This window comes from Acartia tonsa, chromosome 6 (assembly GCF_053477335.1).
Source record: "Acartia tonsa isolate MP-2025a chromosome 6, ASM5347733v1, whole genome shotgun sequence".
Taxonomy (NCBI): Eukaryota; Metazoa; Arthropoda; class Copepoda; order Calanoida; family Acartiidae; genus Acartia; species Acartia tonsa.
The window spans coordinates 18,191,488-18,206,814 of record NC_137265.1 but is presented as its reverse complement, the minus strand read 5'-3'; the positions used below and the strand labels follow the sequence as shown (position 1 = coordinate 18,206,814).

Sequence of the window (15,327 nt, the reverse complement as noted above, 5' to 3'; positions counted from 1 at the left end):
CTGTTTTGTATCAAATTGTATACTTCCATAGAATCTACAGTATGCTTTGTGTGAATTATAATATTAACGACCCCTCCCCTCAAACACATCTTTCTAATATTTGTAGAAGATGTGAAAAATTTTAGTTCACTACGCGCACTCTCTTAAATTTAAGTTAATGTGCATGAGATTTCATACAATTCATGTAATTAAAATTTCAAAGATGGAAAGCAAATTTTTATATCATTAGCAATAATAATATATCGCTATAATTTAGAATAATCATTTATTACAATACACTGAAAACTAGGAACAAGTAATTGTTTACTGTATATAAAAATATTTGTAACTGCATAGGAACAAAACAAAAGAATGCGCCACTAAAATATAATTTGAAAACACTATTTATAAAATGTTCTTGAGACTGCAGGACAAAAATACACAGACAGACACTCAGCAAGAAAAGGACACACGTAGTCAAGGAAGGGACAATCAGAAGTGCCTGAAAATTTATGTTTAAAAATTGTCCATTACTTTTATATATATTTTTTCCCCGAAATATTTCAATTATTATCATATTTTCAATCAAAATTATTCATCATTATAATTCAATGATTTTATTTTTTGTGATTATATGGCGATTCTGTGTTTAATATACTTAGGTATGAAAGGGAATTTTCATACAAATTTCAAATTTGGCAAAAGTTCAATTTTTCGGCTTTCCCTCCTTCTCACTCCTTTTCTATAGATACAAATGTCCCCTAATTTTTAAATGCAAAGCGTTTACATATTTGTGGTGTGTCTGTATATCTGAGAGACATAACGGATACCTTAGATTGTAAGTTTGGGTTAGTTAGAATCGTCCCATAGAATATAAATTATATTATAAAAGTATATACCTTAAGGTTTAAAAAAAGTATAACTCTTTATTTAATTACAAGTGGCTTAGCCCCTGCATCTATTCAAAATTGAAAAATAGCTTTTAACCACTCTGGGAGCTATCTGAAGTTTCCCTAAATTGAAGAACTCAATCGGTTCACAAGCCATGGAAATCTTATGCTTTTTAGAAGAAAAAAATTTCCTCCTTTATACCATTGGATATTCCATTAGTTTCCTAACTTTAAATATCTTAAAGTTCGTTTTACATCAATTGTTGACTTTATTATCTTTAATTGTTTTTATTCCTAGATTGATTAGGCAAATTGCAATGAGCAAAATTACGTACTCTTACAACAAAAATCCTTTTTTTCAGGTAATATTGAAGGTTCTAAAGAATATCTATAAATTTACATGCGCCAATGCTACACTACAATTGTTAATATTCGCTTGTATATAAAGTTATCCTTGTTATAAACAAACGTACAAATGTCTGAACAGATTAATGTTCATATGTTAATCCTGATTAAGGACCAAAATTCTGAAGAAAAAAAACATATAGAAATATAGGGATGCGACAATGTATCTGAAATTCAATAGAAAGGTTGTCAACTCTTCTAAGTGTTGCCCCCAAACAACAGCTGAGAATCACGTATAAGTTTCGTGATTTTTTAAGATTAATTTCTTTGTTAGTATAAGCTGAAAGCATCGTATTGCAAACAATTTTCAATGAATATTCAAATAAACAAACTAAAATTACAAAAAATTTTTATCCCTGGCCTTCGGCCCCTCGGGGCTAACAAAACTAGTTTTAATGCTATTTAATTTTAATATCTGCAAAAAGCTGTTTATAATAAGATGTGATAAATAACTATTCCCGAATTAATTCAGAATTTTGTTGGTTATAGCTGGAAAAATGCTCTTTTACAATAGAACATAACTTTCTCACTTTGGAAAAAAAAATTCTTTATAGATTCTATAAACAATATAAACGTCTACATTTATATGCCTCTATCAGTGGCGTCCAAGCTTTTTTTTTGGGGGGGTATTTTAAATTTTATTAAAAATTTAGTATTAAAAATGCGCGCGAAGCGCGCAAAAATTTTTTTGTTAGAGATTTTTTATTTTGGGGGGGGGTATTTACCCCCCCAAAATTATTTGAGGGGGGTAAATACCCCCTCCTAAATGGTTGGGGGTGCCTACGGCACCCCCAGGGTAGGGGTAAATTTTAAATGGGGGGGGGGGGTAAAATGAAAAAATTTTTGGGGGTGCCTACGGCACCCCCAAATTCGTTTGGGGGGGGGGGGGGTAATCGCCCCATTACCCACCTTGGACGCCTATGGCCTCTATCATAACTTTCAGCGTAACAGGGATGTATTTTGAGAAAAAAAATTAATTAAACCTTAAACCTTAAATATTTTATAAATAGGTTTGACATAATATTTGATATTTCTTCATGTTTAAAAAAGTAATCATATTTTTTTACATTTATATATGTTGAAAATTAAGCTTTTCAACTTTCAACTGCATTGTTTTGAAGCTTATAAACTTGCTGAAGCTTATTTGTTCAAAATTTTTCATTCTTTACGTGTTATGTAAGTATCATTATTTTATTGTAGTATATATTGCATATTGCATGTATTCAAGCAATTCTATTTGTTAACTTTTGATGATTAGCTTCCCTATTAGTCAATTTTTCGTGATTCGTGATTGGCTAGTTACAATTCTTAAAATAATTTTTAGTGGAATAGAGAATCACTATAAAGCCCATATTATACAATGGTAATTACAACAGATTTCTTAATTTTTTTGTTTAGAAGTAATAATCTTAAATTTTTCCCAATCTTTTATTTACAAAAAGATTTAAAGAGAAATGGTAAAAAAAATTTATTTTTTTCAGAAAATCAAATAAGTAGTCTAAACTAGAAAAATGCTTTTAAATTCTGCTTATATCATCCCCTTCTAAATCACTGTTAAGTTATGAATTAGCTACAGAAACACTTTAAGAGGATAACTCCAAAAAATTAAACAAGCTAAGCTTTATGACATACATGTTTAAATTAGTTTTTGTTTAAAAGAGCATTTTTCCAGCTAAAAAGCATATCCATTAATTTTTCTATAAAAAAACATAGAATGTGGTTAATGTATTATGCTAAATCTTCTAAATAGATGCTACAAGAACCATATTAGCTTCTCATACCCTTTAAAATTATATCCTCGAAAAATAGCATAGCTTGTATGCAATAATAAACAAAGGTGTTATTTTGCTAAGAATTACTTTACAAGTTTTACAAATTTTGGAGTCAGATGAACCATTGAGATATACTATGTCTATTGTCTGAGCATTACTTGCAGACTAATGAACCAAGTAACTTTCCAAATAATAACATAACAGTTATCTATCTATGTAGCAGTAAGCTGACAGACTGACATTCTAAATTATAGTGCATCTTCGAAATTTAAAAAGTAACAATAAAATTTTCCATAACAGTTCTATATAGTATAATTGATTTGTAGGGTAGAAACGGACTAATTATTTACCCATTAAAAAATTAGCTTTCTAGTCTAAATAGAACAAGGATGACAACATCCATAAAGGCGAAGCTCTGAAACGGTGGGACAAAAGAGCATTAACACTTGTATAGTGTCAGAACTGAATAATAAGAATATAAATGTATAAGAATCGAAGCAAAATTGCAAGTAAATTTGTAGAAAAATTGCTTGATGCAGGATAATGTTAAAGGACAAAGTTACATTTTTAGGACTTTATTTGAGAGTAGCTTCGCTTATAATACTGTACTTTTTTGTCCCAGAAATTAGTATACCAAAAATATGATCAATAGGATAATTAGATCATATAAAAATTTGTTGTTAAAAAGTGAAAATATCAACATGATTATAGAGTTACTACGCTTTCTAAATTGTACCTTACTACTACAGGGATCACCAATACCATGCAAAAGCTTAGCTTTTATAAACAACATGTTACAAAGCAAAGTTATCAGCAATATGCTAGCTTATCACCAAAAGTGATTCGCTTACTTGCCAAAGAAATATTATGTTTGTAATGGCTATATCGACAGATTGAACAACTAAGTAAATTTTATACTGCAAGCTAATTGATATAATAACCACAATTTCAATAATCCTTCTTGGATGGCAACAGAAAATAAATAAATTTCATAAAAGATATCACTTGCAAAACTCGCACGATTCTTAGTTAGCGAAGCTTAAGAAATCAGACTTAACAGAAAGCAAGGCAAAGATGGCAATAAAAGATTATGAGGGATGAATGCAGATAATCGCGAAACCTCTGCATATAAATAAGACAGAATAGAAAATAACTGGAAAATTGTATACATAATGAAATAAGCAGAGTAATTAATTTTTCCCAAAAGAGGTTTATGCATAGATGTACAAATATTAACGAACATAAAGCTTCGCTTCTAAAAACACAAATAAAATTATTTTTTTATTGCACTAAATGTTAAAACATTAGGTTCATAAAATATAATTAAAATTTCATCTATAATTTGGGTAATCAAACATTTGTCCAAATGTTCTGCCAGCATTACCAGGGTTCACATTCTTCCATGCCAAGTGAGCGTTGCTAGAGGTGTAGCTAGGTTTACGCCAGGTATTCTCCAGGTACGTAGCAGATTCATCATACATAGGCCGGTTGTACTGGTCAAGATAATATTTGCCAAGTTGCTCCTTGCCATGTCTTCCTCCAGTGTTGGTATACTGAGAATTATACAGATAAGACACGTCAGGTTGAGCAGCCAGGTACATTTTGCTATTTTTATCCTTATTCCAGGTGCCACGAAAAGAAGTGGCGGCTTTGAAAGGGCTCAATTCCTGCATGCCGTGCGCGTTACCGTTCACAACAGCAATCTGCTTGCCAAATTCATCCTGGAAGAAGAGAACAAAATTTGAAGAAGAGTACCCATAATGCTCTTTGATGCCAAGAAAAACATATCTACCGGGATAAAGCTCAGAACATGTGATATCGTTCCAGTAGGCGTCCAGCTGTTTCTCAAACGGATCAACGCTATAAATCATAGTTGTGATATCCTTGACTTTCATAAGACTTTTGCTGAGATAACAAGCCTGGCAGTTGCTAAAGAACAGAGAGTGCAGGTAAAATCTTCTGCCCAGAGTCATCTCGCCCTTCTTGACCTGGTCCATCAACTGCCACAAGCTGCCCAGTCTTTCTCCTTGTGGTGTAAACTCAAATGCATCCATGTCGCCCAAATGGAAGTCGCTGTCGCTACCAAAGGTTCTATCGCCAACACGCTGCAGCTCAGGGTTCCTCAGGTATCCAGTGTCGATCTCTCCCAGGTGGAGGGATGGAGCGTAGTGATCCAGAGCCTTCAACATCATCTGTTGGGAGGCAATACCGGTCTTGGTCCTGGCAAGCTTCCGAGTCACCTTGTTGGCACTGCCGCCGTCAATATCCTGCCACCATTCACTTGGATCATGCACCTAAACAAAAATAGATTTCTGAAACAGAAGTCAAAAATTTTGCTCCATTTTCCAAAGCTATTTAGGGCAAGAGTAAGCAAAGTTTGTTCTTTAAGAGATACCCCTACCCTCCCCCTCCCCCCCCCCCTATATACAGCATGCCAATTCATTTAGGGAAGCCAAAGAATATCAAATTTAGCCTAAAGAGTTACAGACTGAATTATTATAAAAGTTATATTAAAGTTATATTGAAGATTTGCTGCTAAAAATACTCACATCATAAGTTTCAACCAAAGCTTCACGTCTCTGTCTTTCCTTGGGCCTCAGACTGGGTGGTAGTTCCTCCCTCTCACTAGACAGGAAATTGGGCAAACCGAATGGGAAAGGTGGGAGGGGGTAGAACTCTGGCATGGGATACTCTTCCTCCTCACCATCATCATGTGAAGCTTGGTAGCGGGGAAAATAGGGAAAGGGTGGGAAGAAAGGAACTAAAAAATTATTTGATAAACTTTTAACAAAAAAAATTAGAGGGGGTGGGGAGAGTTTACTTATTTGCATAAACATTTATTATAGGCTTTATCTCTGGACTGATAGCATAGACGTCCAAGGGGGGAAGAGGGGGGTAAAATGGGGATTAACCCCACCCCAAACGAATTTGGGAATGCCTACGGCGATTGAGTATAGAGTATATCTGACATGAAAAATATATCTTCTAACCGGTTTATGATAATAACAATAATAAAAGGAAAATCTCATTATTCGCTCTTTTTTTAGGTGCAACTACAAATCCTAGCGATTTTAAAAGACTAAAAATGATAAAAAGATTTTATCCCCCATTATAATAAAATTAGCATAATATTCGAAATGTAAACCTAGATATTTAATTATATCCAATATGATGCATTTCAGTATGGCTGAGAACAGCTTTAAAAAATGTTTTTTAATAAGTCAAAAAGCATCATTTTTAACTTAAAAACGGCGTAAAAAACGTTATTCTATAGCTTTAAATTACTAACAATATTTGTTTAAAAGTATTGTTTTATTGGACGGTTTGTAACATAAAAACGACGTAAAAAACGATTAAAATAACTAATATTCTATAGCCATTAAATTGCTAACAATATTTGTTAAAAGTATCATTAAATTGGATTGCTTTTAACGTAAAAACGGCGTATATAAAAAAGGTTTAAAAAACCGTTTTTCTATAGCCATTAAATTACTAATAATATTTGTTAAAAAGTATCATTAAATTGATCGATTTTAAACATAAAAACAACGTAAAATACAATTTAAAAACCGCTATTCTATAGCCATTAAATCACTAACAATATTTGTGCAAAATTGTCTGTAATATGATGCATTTCAGAATGGCGGAGGACCGACTCCAATCTAGCGGATATAGCCATATATAGTTTATAAAACTTTGGGTACCAAATGTAATCTACAGTCCAATGTTTACAAATGGTTATAAAACTTTGGGTACCAAATGTAATTTACAGTCCAATGTTCACTAATGGTTATAAAAGTTTGGGTACCAATTAGTCCTGATTTAATATTATTTGCCTTATTTATTATAGGTTTAATAATTGAGAGAAAATTGCCTGTAATATGAGGCATTTCAGTATGGCTGAGAACTGATTTTAATCTAGCAGATATTTATCGGTTGCAAAGCCATACTGAAAAAAATAAAAGATCCCTCATTCATGGAAATATTTACAAGGTAGAACATGTTGTATAGTTAAGTTGCTAATATGGACCTCATTTATTGGTAAGGGGTAAGGGGTTGGGGGCAGACCCACATGGCAGGATTTATGCTAGTTTTCATTTACTAGGTTTAAATTTAGGATCAATAATTTTTTTCCTGTAACAAAATTAACATTAACTTTTTGTGCAAAAATAAACCACTGAAAATAAAGAAAGGAGTCTGAAATTTTTTGTGTAGATTCCTTAGACAAATAAAAATCGCAGTTCTATTATGCTTCATGATCGATTTTTATGTTTAAACCCCTATAATTATGTAATCTTTGTTCATAGGTTTTACGTTTAAATTTCGGATCAATTATTTTTTTCCTTTCACAAAATTAACGTTAACTTTTTGTGCAAAAAAAACCACTTAAAATAAAGATAGGAGTCTGAAATATTTGTGTAGACTCTTTAGACAAATGAGAATCGCAGTTCTTTTATGCTTCATGATCAATTTTTACGTTTAAATCCCTTTAATCATGCAATCTTTGTCCGTAGGTACTATGTTTAAAAAAGTCTTTTTTTATACTATTAAATAAAAAATGTTGATTGTCTTTGAGTGTCGTTTACTCGTTAGCCTTTCAATGTAGATCGATGAAATTTTAAACATAGCTAGTTAGAGTAGTTGGTAGTCTCTGTATAAAATTTCATTAATATCACATGAATACAAAAAAACTTATTACAATCGTAAAAAACGACACTAAAAACCATAAACCCCAAATGAAAATAAAAAAAACATTTTTAAAATAAATTATTTCAGACTGTTCACGTTATCGTCAGCTAAGGGGTTAATACGAGCCCACTTATTGAAACCATTTTTAAGATTTTTCATGAAAGCGAAAGTGTTCCCCATTTTCAGGCCATAAAGGGGAAGAGGGAACTGGCCACAAACCGGTTAGAAGATATATTTTTCATGTCAGATATACTTTATACTCAATCGCCTACGGCATCTCCAAAATTTTTTTCATTTTAACCCCCCCCCCCATTTAAAATTTACCCCTACCCTGGGGGTGCCGTGGGAGAGGGGGTATTTACCCCCCCAAAACAAGCCTATCCAAAAAAACTTGGGGAAAATTAATCATATAAAATGATTCTATCTTTATTAACCTATCTTCTCAGCCCAAAGACAAAGCCTATTATCACTTTACAAAATGAGTCAGAACTATCCCCTCTTAATCATATAAAAATTTAGTAGGCAGTCTATTTTCATTAATCAGATTTGATATACGGATTTTAGGAGACATTGTCATGTCGAAGAAATTTTTTTTCTAAACAAAACATAATTTTGAAACTAAAGTAAGGGGGAGGGGGGTTAATGAAACCATATCGTAATCAATGATTAAATGATACTTAGAATTAGAATTTCGATCTGAAATTTGCATGAATAATCCTTGGTAGGTCTATTTTCCCTAAATCGAACAAAATTTGGGAAAGTAACGGCTGGCGGCTCAGCCGTTTTGCCATTTTTAGGTAATCTTAAGAGCAAATTAGTCACGAAACCTATCTCCACATAATACTTTTTGTCGCTCAAAAACCTTATCAAACGGTTCTAGCCGGTAGCTGTAGGTACTAGAAATTTATAAAATGGGTATTGCTACATGAATTAAACCAAAAATATGTTTTAAAAAGTAGATTCCTGAAATTAGCCAAAAAACGGCTGAGCCGCCAGCCGTTACTTTCCAACTTTTTGTTCGATCTAGGGAAAATAAACTTACAAAGGATTACTCATGAAAAATTTCAGATCGAAATTCGAATTCTAGGTGCCATTTAATCATTGATTAAGAGATGGTTACATTACCCCCCCCCCCCCCCCTTTTTTTTTTAATAATTAGGTATAATTTTAAATCTAATAAAAATTTATCAAAGAACATTTTCCTTGCAGATCATCAGTTAATTCATCCTCTTGCGCCATAGCTCGCAGATAAATTTCAGATGGAGGGGGGCGCCTAGGCCTGGGCCTCATCCATGGGGGCAACATATCCATAAACATCCAAGGCGGCAGCACATGCTCATACGGATATTCCGGCTCTTTCCTATAAATTAAAATGTAATAATTCTTCTTAATTTCAGAAACCCAATCTAAAGCTTAACCTCCTTGAATTTAGCTTAAGAAAAAGGACAAAACACTCTTCGCATCACGAGTTATTCTTGCAACCTCCCCCCCTCCCCACCTCCAGAAAATCGAACTTACTCTTCGCTTTCCTCCTTCTTATCCTCTTCCCCATCAACATGATACTCTTCTAGAAAATCCTTCTCATTGGCATCAGGTTTATGGGCATCTTGAAGCTCCTACAAAACAAAAAAAATTAAGTTAGATTCAAAATATGCAAATATATTTCAACTAGAGCATAACAGACTAAACAGACACCCCAGGAGAAAACATACTAAACTCATTAGTTAACCACAAAAAAATTAAGAGAAAACTAACTCTAATATGCTAAAGTTAAAAAGCATTTATTGAAATCAAATGAATCTTCAATAGAATTTTTAGTGTTCTACCTAAACTAATAGTTAAAAATTTAACAAACATTGAGAATATAATGTTGTAAATTAGCAACTAAGCACACTTATTAAATTTAACCAACCATAGAATTTTTATCCAATCTTAACCAGACAAATGCCATCTAGCTAAAAAAGATGCGTAGATTTCATTTCTGGCAACCAGAAAATCCGCAGAAATCGAATTCACGAGATCCAAAAAAACCTTACACCAAAAATAACAAACAATAATTATAACGACGACTTAGTTTCTTTTTCCTGTTTAATACGAATATTGAAACTAATTTTCAGGCATGCATGTTTGTTGGTATAGTACTTTTTTTAGAAACCAAAATACAGACATATATAAAACTACGAAATTGTATATTAGTCACTAGAAAGATTATATTTTTTTTCTTGCTTTAAAACAACTTTTTGTACATAAAAACCCGTAATGTCTTCATTATTGACACAAACATGCATGCTGTATAGTTTTAAAAAATTTAGTTAAATAAAATACCTGATTAGAATACAAAGCAAGAAATAAAGGTTATCAACTCCCTATGAGCTTTTTGTGTTAAATAGAATTATTAATAAGAATAAAAGAGTTTCAAAAAAAAGTAAAATAACAAAATGTTAGGTGAATTGTTAATATTAAATCAATCAAAAAATGTTTTACATTCTTATAATTAATTTCAATAAAACATATATATGCTCAAGAAAGGTTATTTATAATTATGAATTCTACCAGACTAAAATATAAAAGGGGAAATAGTTTATGAAGACGACACAAAATGATTTTAAAAATTACTTATTTTTATCTTTTTTTTTGATCTTTAACAATTTTAATGTTTTTATTATGTAAATATATAAAGTATTATTCAAACTTAAAGGATTTAATCTTTTTCTTTGTAATTTATATGTCAAAACAGTGTAAAAATGAAGTTCTTAATTACGAATTTTCAAATCATTAGATTTTAATACAATTTATTATAGAAATAAAGAATAATTTCAACAAAAAAATTGCTACAAAAAGGCTTACTGTATTATTAAACTGACTTAATTGTATAATTGCATTTATTTTGTTTATTTACCTTGAAAAATGAGTGTTTAAGTGCTGCATTGGTTAAAAACAAACCTAAAAGTGCTCTTTATTCAGTGACAGAGTGAAAAAAATATATACCTTGTTTTATAGTTTTTGATCTCTTTTTTTATATATTTTTATCTGATATGTATATCAAAATTTAAAAGTATCTATTTCATTAGATATTCATACTTTGCTAAAACATCTTGGTTACTTTTTGCACTATATTTGCTCTAAAAAGGATTCTTTATCCGACTTTTACATTTAAAATGAAAGATTTTATGCCAATTTTTGTGTTGACTGTAGAAAAAAATAAGGGGGGGTTTTTAATGCAACCATCTCGTAATCAGTGAGCAAATGACACTTAGAATTCGAATTTCGATCTGAACTTTTGCATGAGTAATCCTTGGTAGGTCTATTTTCCCTAAATCAAACAAAAAGTTAGAAAAGTAACGGCTAGCGGCTCAGCCGTTCAGCCGTTTTTTGCCTATTTTCAGGGTAAATCCATTATCAATTACGTAGGAATCAACTTTTTAAAACATATTTTTGGTTTAATTCATGTTAAATGATAACAATAACCAATTTTAAAACTTCTAGTACCAACAGCTACCGTCTAGAACCGTTTGATAGCGTTTTGGAGTAGAAAAGAGTATTATGTTGAGAGAGGTTTCGTGACTAATTTGCAATATAGATATCAAACAAATGGCAAAACAGATGAGCCGCCAGCCGTTAGCCGTTACTTTTCCAACTTTTTGTTCGATTTAGGGAAAATAGATCTACCAAGGATTACTCATGCAAAATTATAGATGGAAATTCGAATTCTAAGTGCCATTTGCTCACTGATTACGGGATGGTTGCATTAAAAACCCCCCCCTTACTTTGTTTATATGCAATTTTCTATAATAAATTGTGAGAAATGCCTTTTTTCACATGTAGGGCGAAAAAAGTAACACTGAAAATATTTTTTACGTCTTAAGCATGTCCTAAACTCAAAGATAATAAACTTTCATAAAAGGTTTATTTCAGAATATGTCATTTAGGGCATAGAATTAATTTTGCAAATTAACATTGCAAATGTTTGCCAATAACTTTTAAAAATGATTTCTGCGGATTTTCTAATTTACATAGGTGTTTTCTACACATTTTGCCCCTTTCTAAAAATACCTTCCTCATAAAGATTGGCTTCCGGAAAGTATATACTTTTCGAAAATGATGTGTAAATGTGAAAAAGACCATTAAGCCTTTTTTTAATCGAATATAATTACCTTTTCGAGCTCGAATTTTGCGGCAAGTTTAGCGTCCTCTTCTAAATTAAAAGATAAGTAAATTTAGCATTCGAAATCACAGATTTGAATAAATGGAAATTATAATACAAAAATTTTATCTGGACCAATAAAGTTCATAATATAAGGGGAATTCATCTAGGTATCGGAATGTTTTGGAAGTTTTTTTATATACCCATAAAGGTCTTATGTAGTTTTACCACTTCCCTTTTACTACATAGCTTCTAATATTATAGAAGATAGTCTAAAATTAGTAATAGAAAAGAACTTAAAAACCACAAATAAAAGTATGACGAGAATAGCTTTAAAATCCATGGATCTAAAGGTATAAGACAATGGCCGATAAATTGATGTGAATTCCCAATGATACACAAAATACCCATTTTGTAGATTTTAACCAGTGCAGTAGTTAAAACATTTAAATGAAAAACTCTAAAGTTGTCAGACAAAAAGAAAAAGTTATTATAAAAGGGGTAGTTTCATGAAATGCATTTGAACTTAATTTAGAGAACCGCATATTTTATCCTGGTTAAATGGTTAAACTACATTTATTTGGCATATATTTGAGAGAATTTAAATTTTCTACCATGTAGTTTTTAAAATATCAAGACTTGATTATAGTCTTTTTAAATTGCATATATCACAAAGACAATTTTCAAGTCTTGATATTTTAAAAACTACGTAGTAGAAAATTGAATTTATTTCAAATATATGCGGTTCACTAAATTAAGTTCAAATGCATTTCGTGAAACTACCCCTTTGTGACTAATATAATAAACAGCCCAAAGTCCAATCTCTCTATTTTAGTAAGTAATATAAAATAAAAACTTACCATCATGGCCATCATAAGCAAACACAGATTGGATAAAAAGAACAGATAAAACTCCAACAAGCAACCTAAAATTAGAAAGTAAAATTAAAAAAACTAGCTCATACCTTTAGAATTGGTTAATATCAAAACGCCTACAATTTACAAGGTAACAAAAGTTTGTCAAAGGCTGAAGATCTCGTTAATTGCTGGTCCTTAGTATTTATACTTTTCAGGGAGGCTTTATATAACTATCTCAGGATATTAAAATATTTTCCTTATATCTATTTCCGTTCATGCTAGAGCCAAAGCAACTAATAAAACTCAAATTTAAAACTAAATTTTGAAAGCGAAGAGAAAACTGTATTTTTACTTTAAATAAAAAAACATTCATAAAAACGAGCCACTTATATCAAATCAAAGGGCAAACATTCAAAAACTCTAGTGTTGAACTTAATAAGCAGCGCCTTAAATTAGAAGTATGAAAAAAATCTAAAATATTTAACGTATACACAGGTAAAGATTTAATATGAAGAAGATATAATATTGTACCTCGTTATAATAAGAATCAAAAGAGTAAATGAAAAAAAAAAAAAAAGACTTCATCTCAAAAACATGTCAAAAGTTTAATTATAAATAGACGTATGCAACTACCAGTAACGCTTAAAGAGATGCTACGCTTTTTAAATCGTACTTAAATATTACAGGAATACTCTTGTAAAGTTAAAAATCGATAGAACAATTAAATTTTAAAAAAGTCAAACGTGGAAGAAGTGCAACCCTTACGACCGGACGGATCTATACTATTTACATAAAAGTTTAACTTTTAAAAATTTACTTTAGTAAAGATTTGAAATATCAAACATACGTAAGCAATTGCTTGAATAATCGAAGTAAAATGTAAACAAATATAATAGATATAAAACAACTTTATAATTAAAATCACAAAAGAAACAAAATAATTAACATACTTCATGTTGCTGTCTGGATGATTCCTCCACAACTGAATAATGTACTTCATGACATTAAAAAGTAAGGATTGACAGTACAATCCAGTTTAAATATTCCTCACAATTTTTTTTCTCAAAAAAATATTTTACTTTTTATTCGTAATTTGGCTTCCACGTAATTTCTTGCAAACTCTAATTAAAAATGAATAACATTTATTGTGAAGTAAAGATTATAATATATATTTACCCCTATTTTCATAGACATTTTAAGTTATATAGATTATCAACGTTAAATTTTTTTACCCAATATTCTTAATGTTCATGTAGATATTTATCAAAATTGGAATATGTGAATTAAGCTTTGAAAATATTTGGAGTCATTATGTGTTTTTTTTACAAGGATGACAATATTCATAAAAAGCAAAGCTCAACAAATCAGACGGAAAAAATAGATTAGTTGCAATTCGTACCATTAATAATCTTCAATTCGGGATACAAACGATTAAAATTAAAGATACTTTGCATCTTTTATATGGTGCTTTATCGCTCTATGAATCACTAACGGCTACGCCCCTAGAGGCCTCTAGTGGCACTTTAAATGTTTTTTAAAAATAATAGTAACTTTTCTATGTTGCGTTAAAGTCTCTGCGTAAAGAAATCAACCTTTCTGTGATTTCTCTTGGGAAGGTGGTAGTACCCTCCCCAAAAATAGTTACAAACCTTCCCGGGACCTATGACAAGCTACCATGTTAAGGAGAACCCGATCGGTTCAGCGGTTAGCGAGATCCTTCTGTACAGACAGACTAACAAACAAACAAACCAATAGACATCTTGTTACTTTATTATAAGGATAATAGAAAAAATTACTTAATGTGAATATATCAAAAAAATAATAATTACTTTCACACAAAGGAACTGTTGAGCACTGATACCCCCCCCCCCTTTATTTTTAAATTAATTGAAAATATGGAGAGGGGTAGTTGTTTGTTGGATAACCCTGCGGCACATATACATAGATCACCCTAACTCAAGGGGGCTACTAAAAAATATCCACTTCTTATCTCCAATTCATTTAATGAGTAGGAGGTTTCAGTGCTTAACAAAGCACATTGTGAAAAAGCGACAAAAATAACGTATTTCAAATACACATTTGAACTTTTTAGTAAGGATTATAGACTTGTTACGCTTTATAAATTGTACCCTCTGTTTTAGGAATCATCAGACAAAGTTTAAAATAGATAGAACTATTTTTACATGCCTTGATTAACGATCAGGGCTATTAGTTGCGGATGTACTAATCCTATTTATAGACAACCTTTGCTTTATCAGACCATACTTCTAAAAAGGATTAACTACCAGAAATTTTGTTATCTGATTATATCCAACTTTAGCTGAACAAAAAATAAATGTATCATCCAGACAACTACAAGGGCCAAGTGGTGGAATCGGTTGTGTTTTTTCGACGCTGTTAGATGATTTCAGAGACCCAAAGACAGAGTTGGCAAAGGGTCCCCGCCCCGTGGGTAGTTATGTAAAGCTCATACACCCTTTATTCTTTTCCTTTAATAAGCAAAATACCAATTGATCTTTTTCCAAATATATTTCAGGGCGAGATTAAAGACAGAATATTGTACTTTCAAAAATTGATGGGGGATTATTTAT

The 15,327-nt window shown here is 31.2% G+C and overlaps 1 protein-coding gene across 1 annotated transcript; it reads right to left on the bottom strand.

Moving 5' to 3' along the window:
* Positions 1–4,314: 4,314 nt before the first annotated feature.
* On the bottom strand, positions 4,315–13,868 carry LOC145323173 (uncharacterized). Its single transcript, XM_080165570.1, has 7 exons — positions 13,687–13,868; positions 12,740–12,804; positions 11,890–11,930; positions 9,254–9,351; positions 8,940–9,095; positions 5,596–5,809; positions 4,315–5,340 (listed from the first exon to the last, which is right to left on the bottom strand). The coding sequence occupies exons 1-7, from the start codon at positions 13,734–13,736 to the stop codon at positions 4,378–4,380; spliced, it is 1,587 nt and encodes a 528-aa protein (XP_080021696.1). The 5' UTR covers positions 13,737–13,868; the 3' UTR covers positions 4,315–4,377.
* Positions 13,869–15,327: the final 1,459 nt, after the last annotated feature.

Bases quoted from the DNA above. Each gene is read 5' to 3' on its own strand.
- LOC145323173 (XM_080165570.1), bottom strand. From the start codon at position 13,736: ATGAAGTACATTATTCAGTTGTGGAGGAATCATCCAGACAGCAACATG. The intron at 12,805-13,686 runs GTATGTTAATTA...TTCTAATTTTAG, and splicing joins CATCCAGACAGCAACATGAA to GTTGCTTGTTGGAGTTTTAT. The intron at 9,096-9,253 runs GTAAGTTCGATT...TTTAATTTATAG, and splicing joins AAGAAGGAGGAAAGCGAAGA to GAAAGAGCCGGAATATCCGT.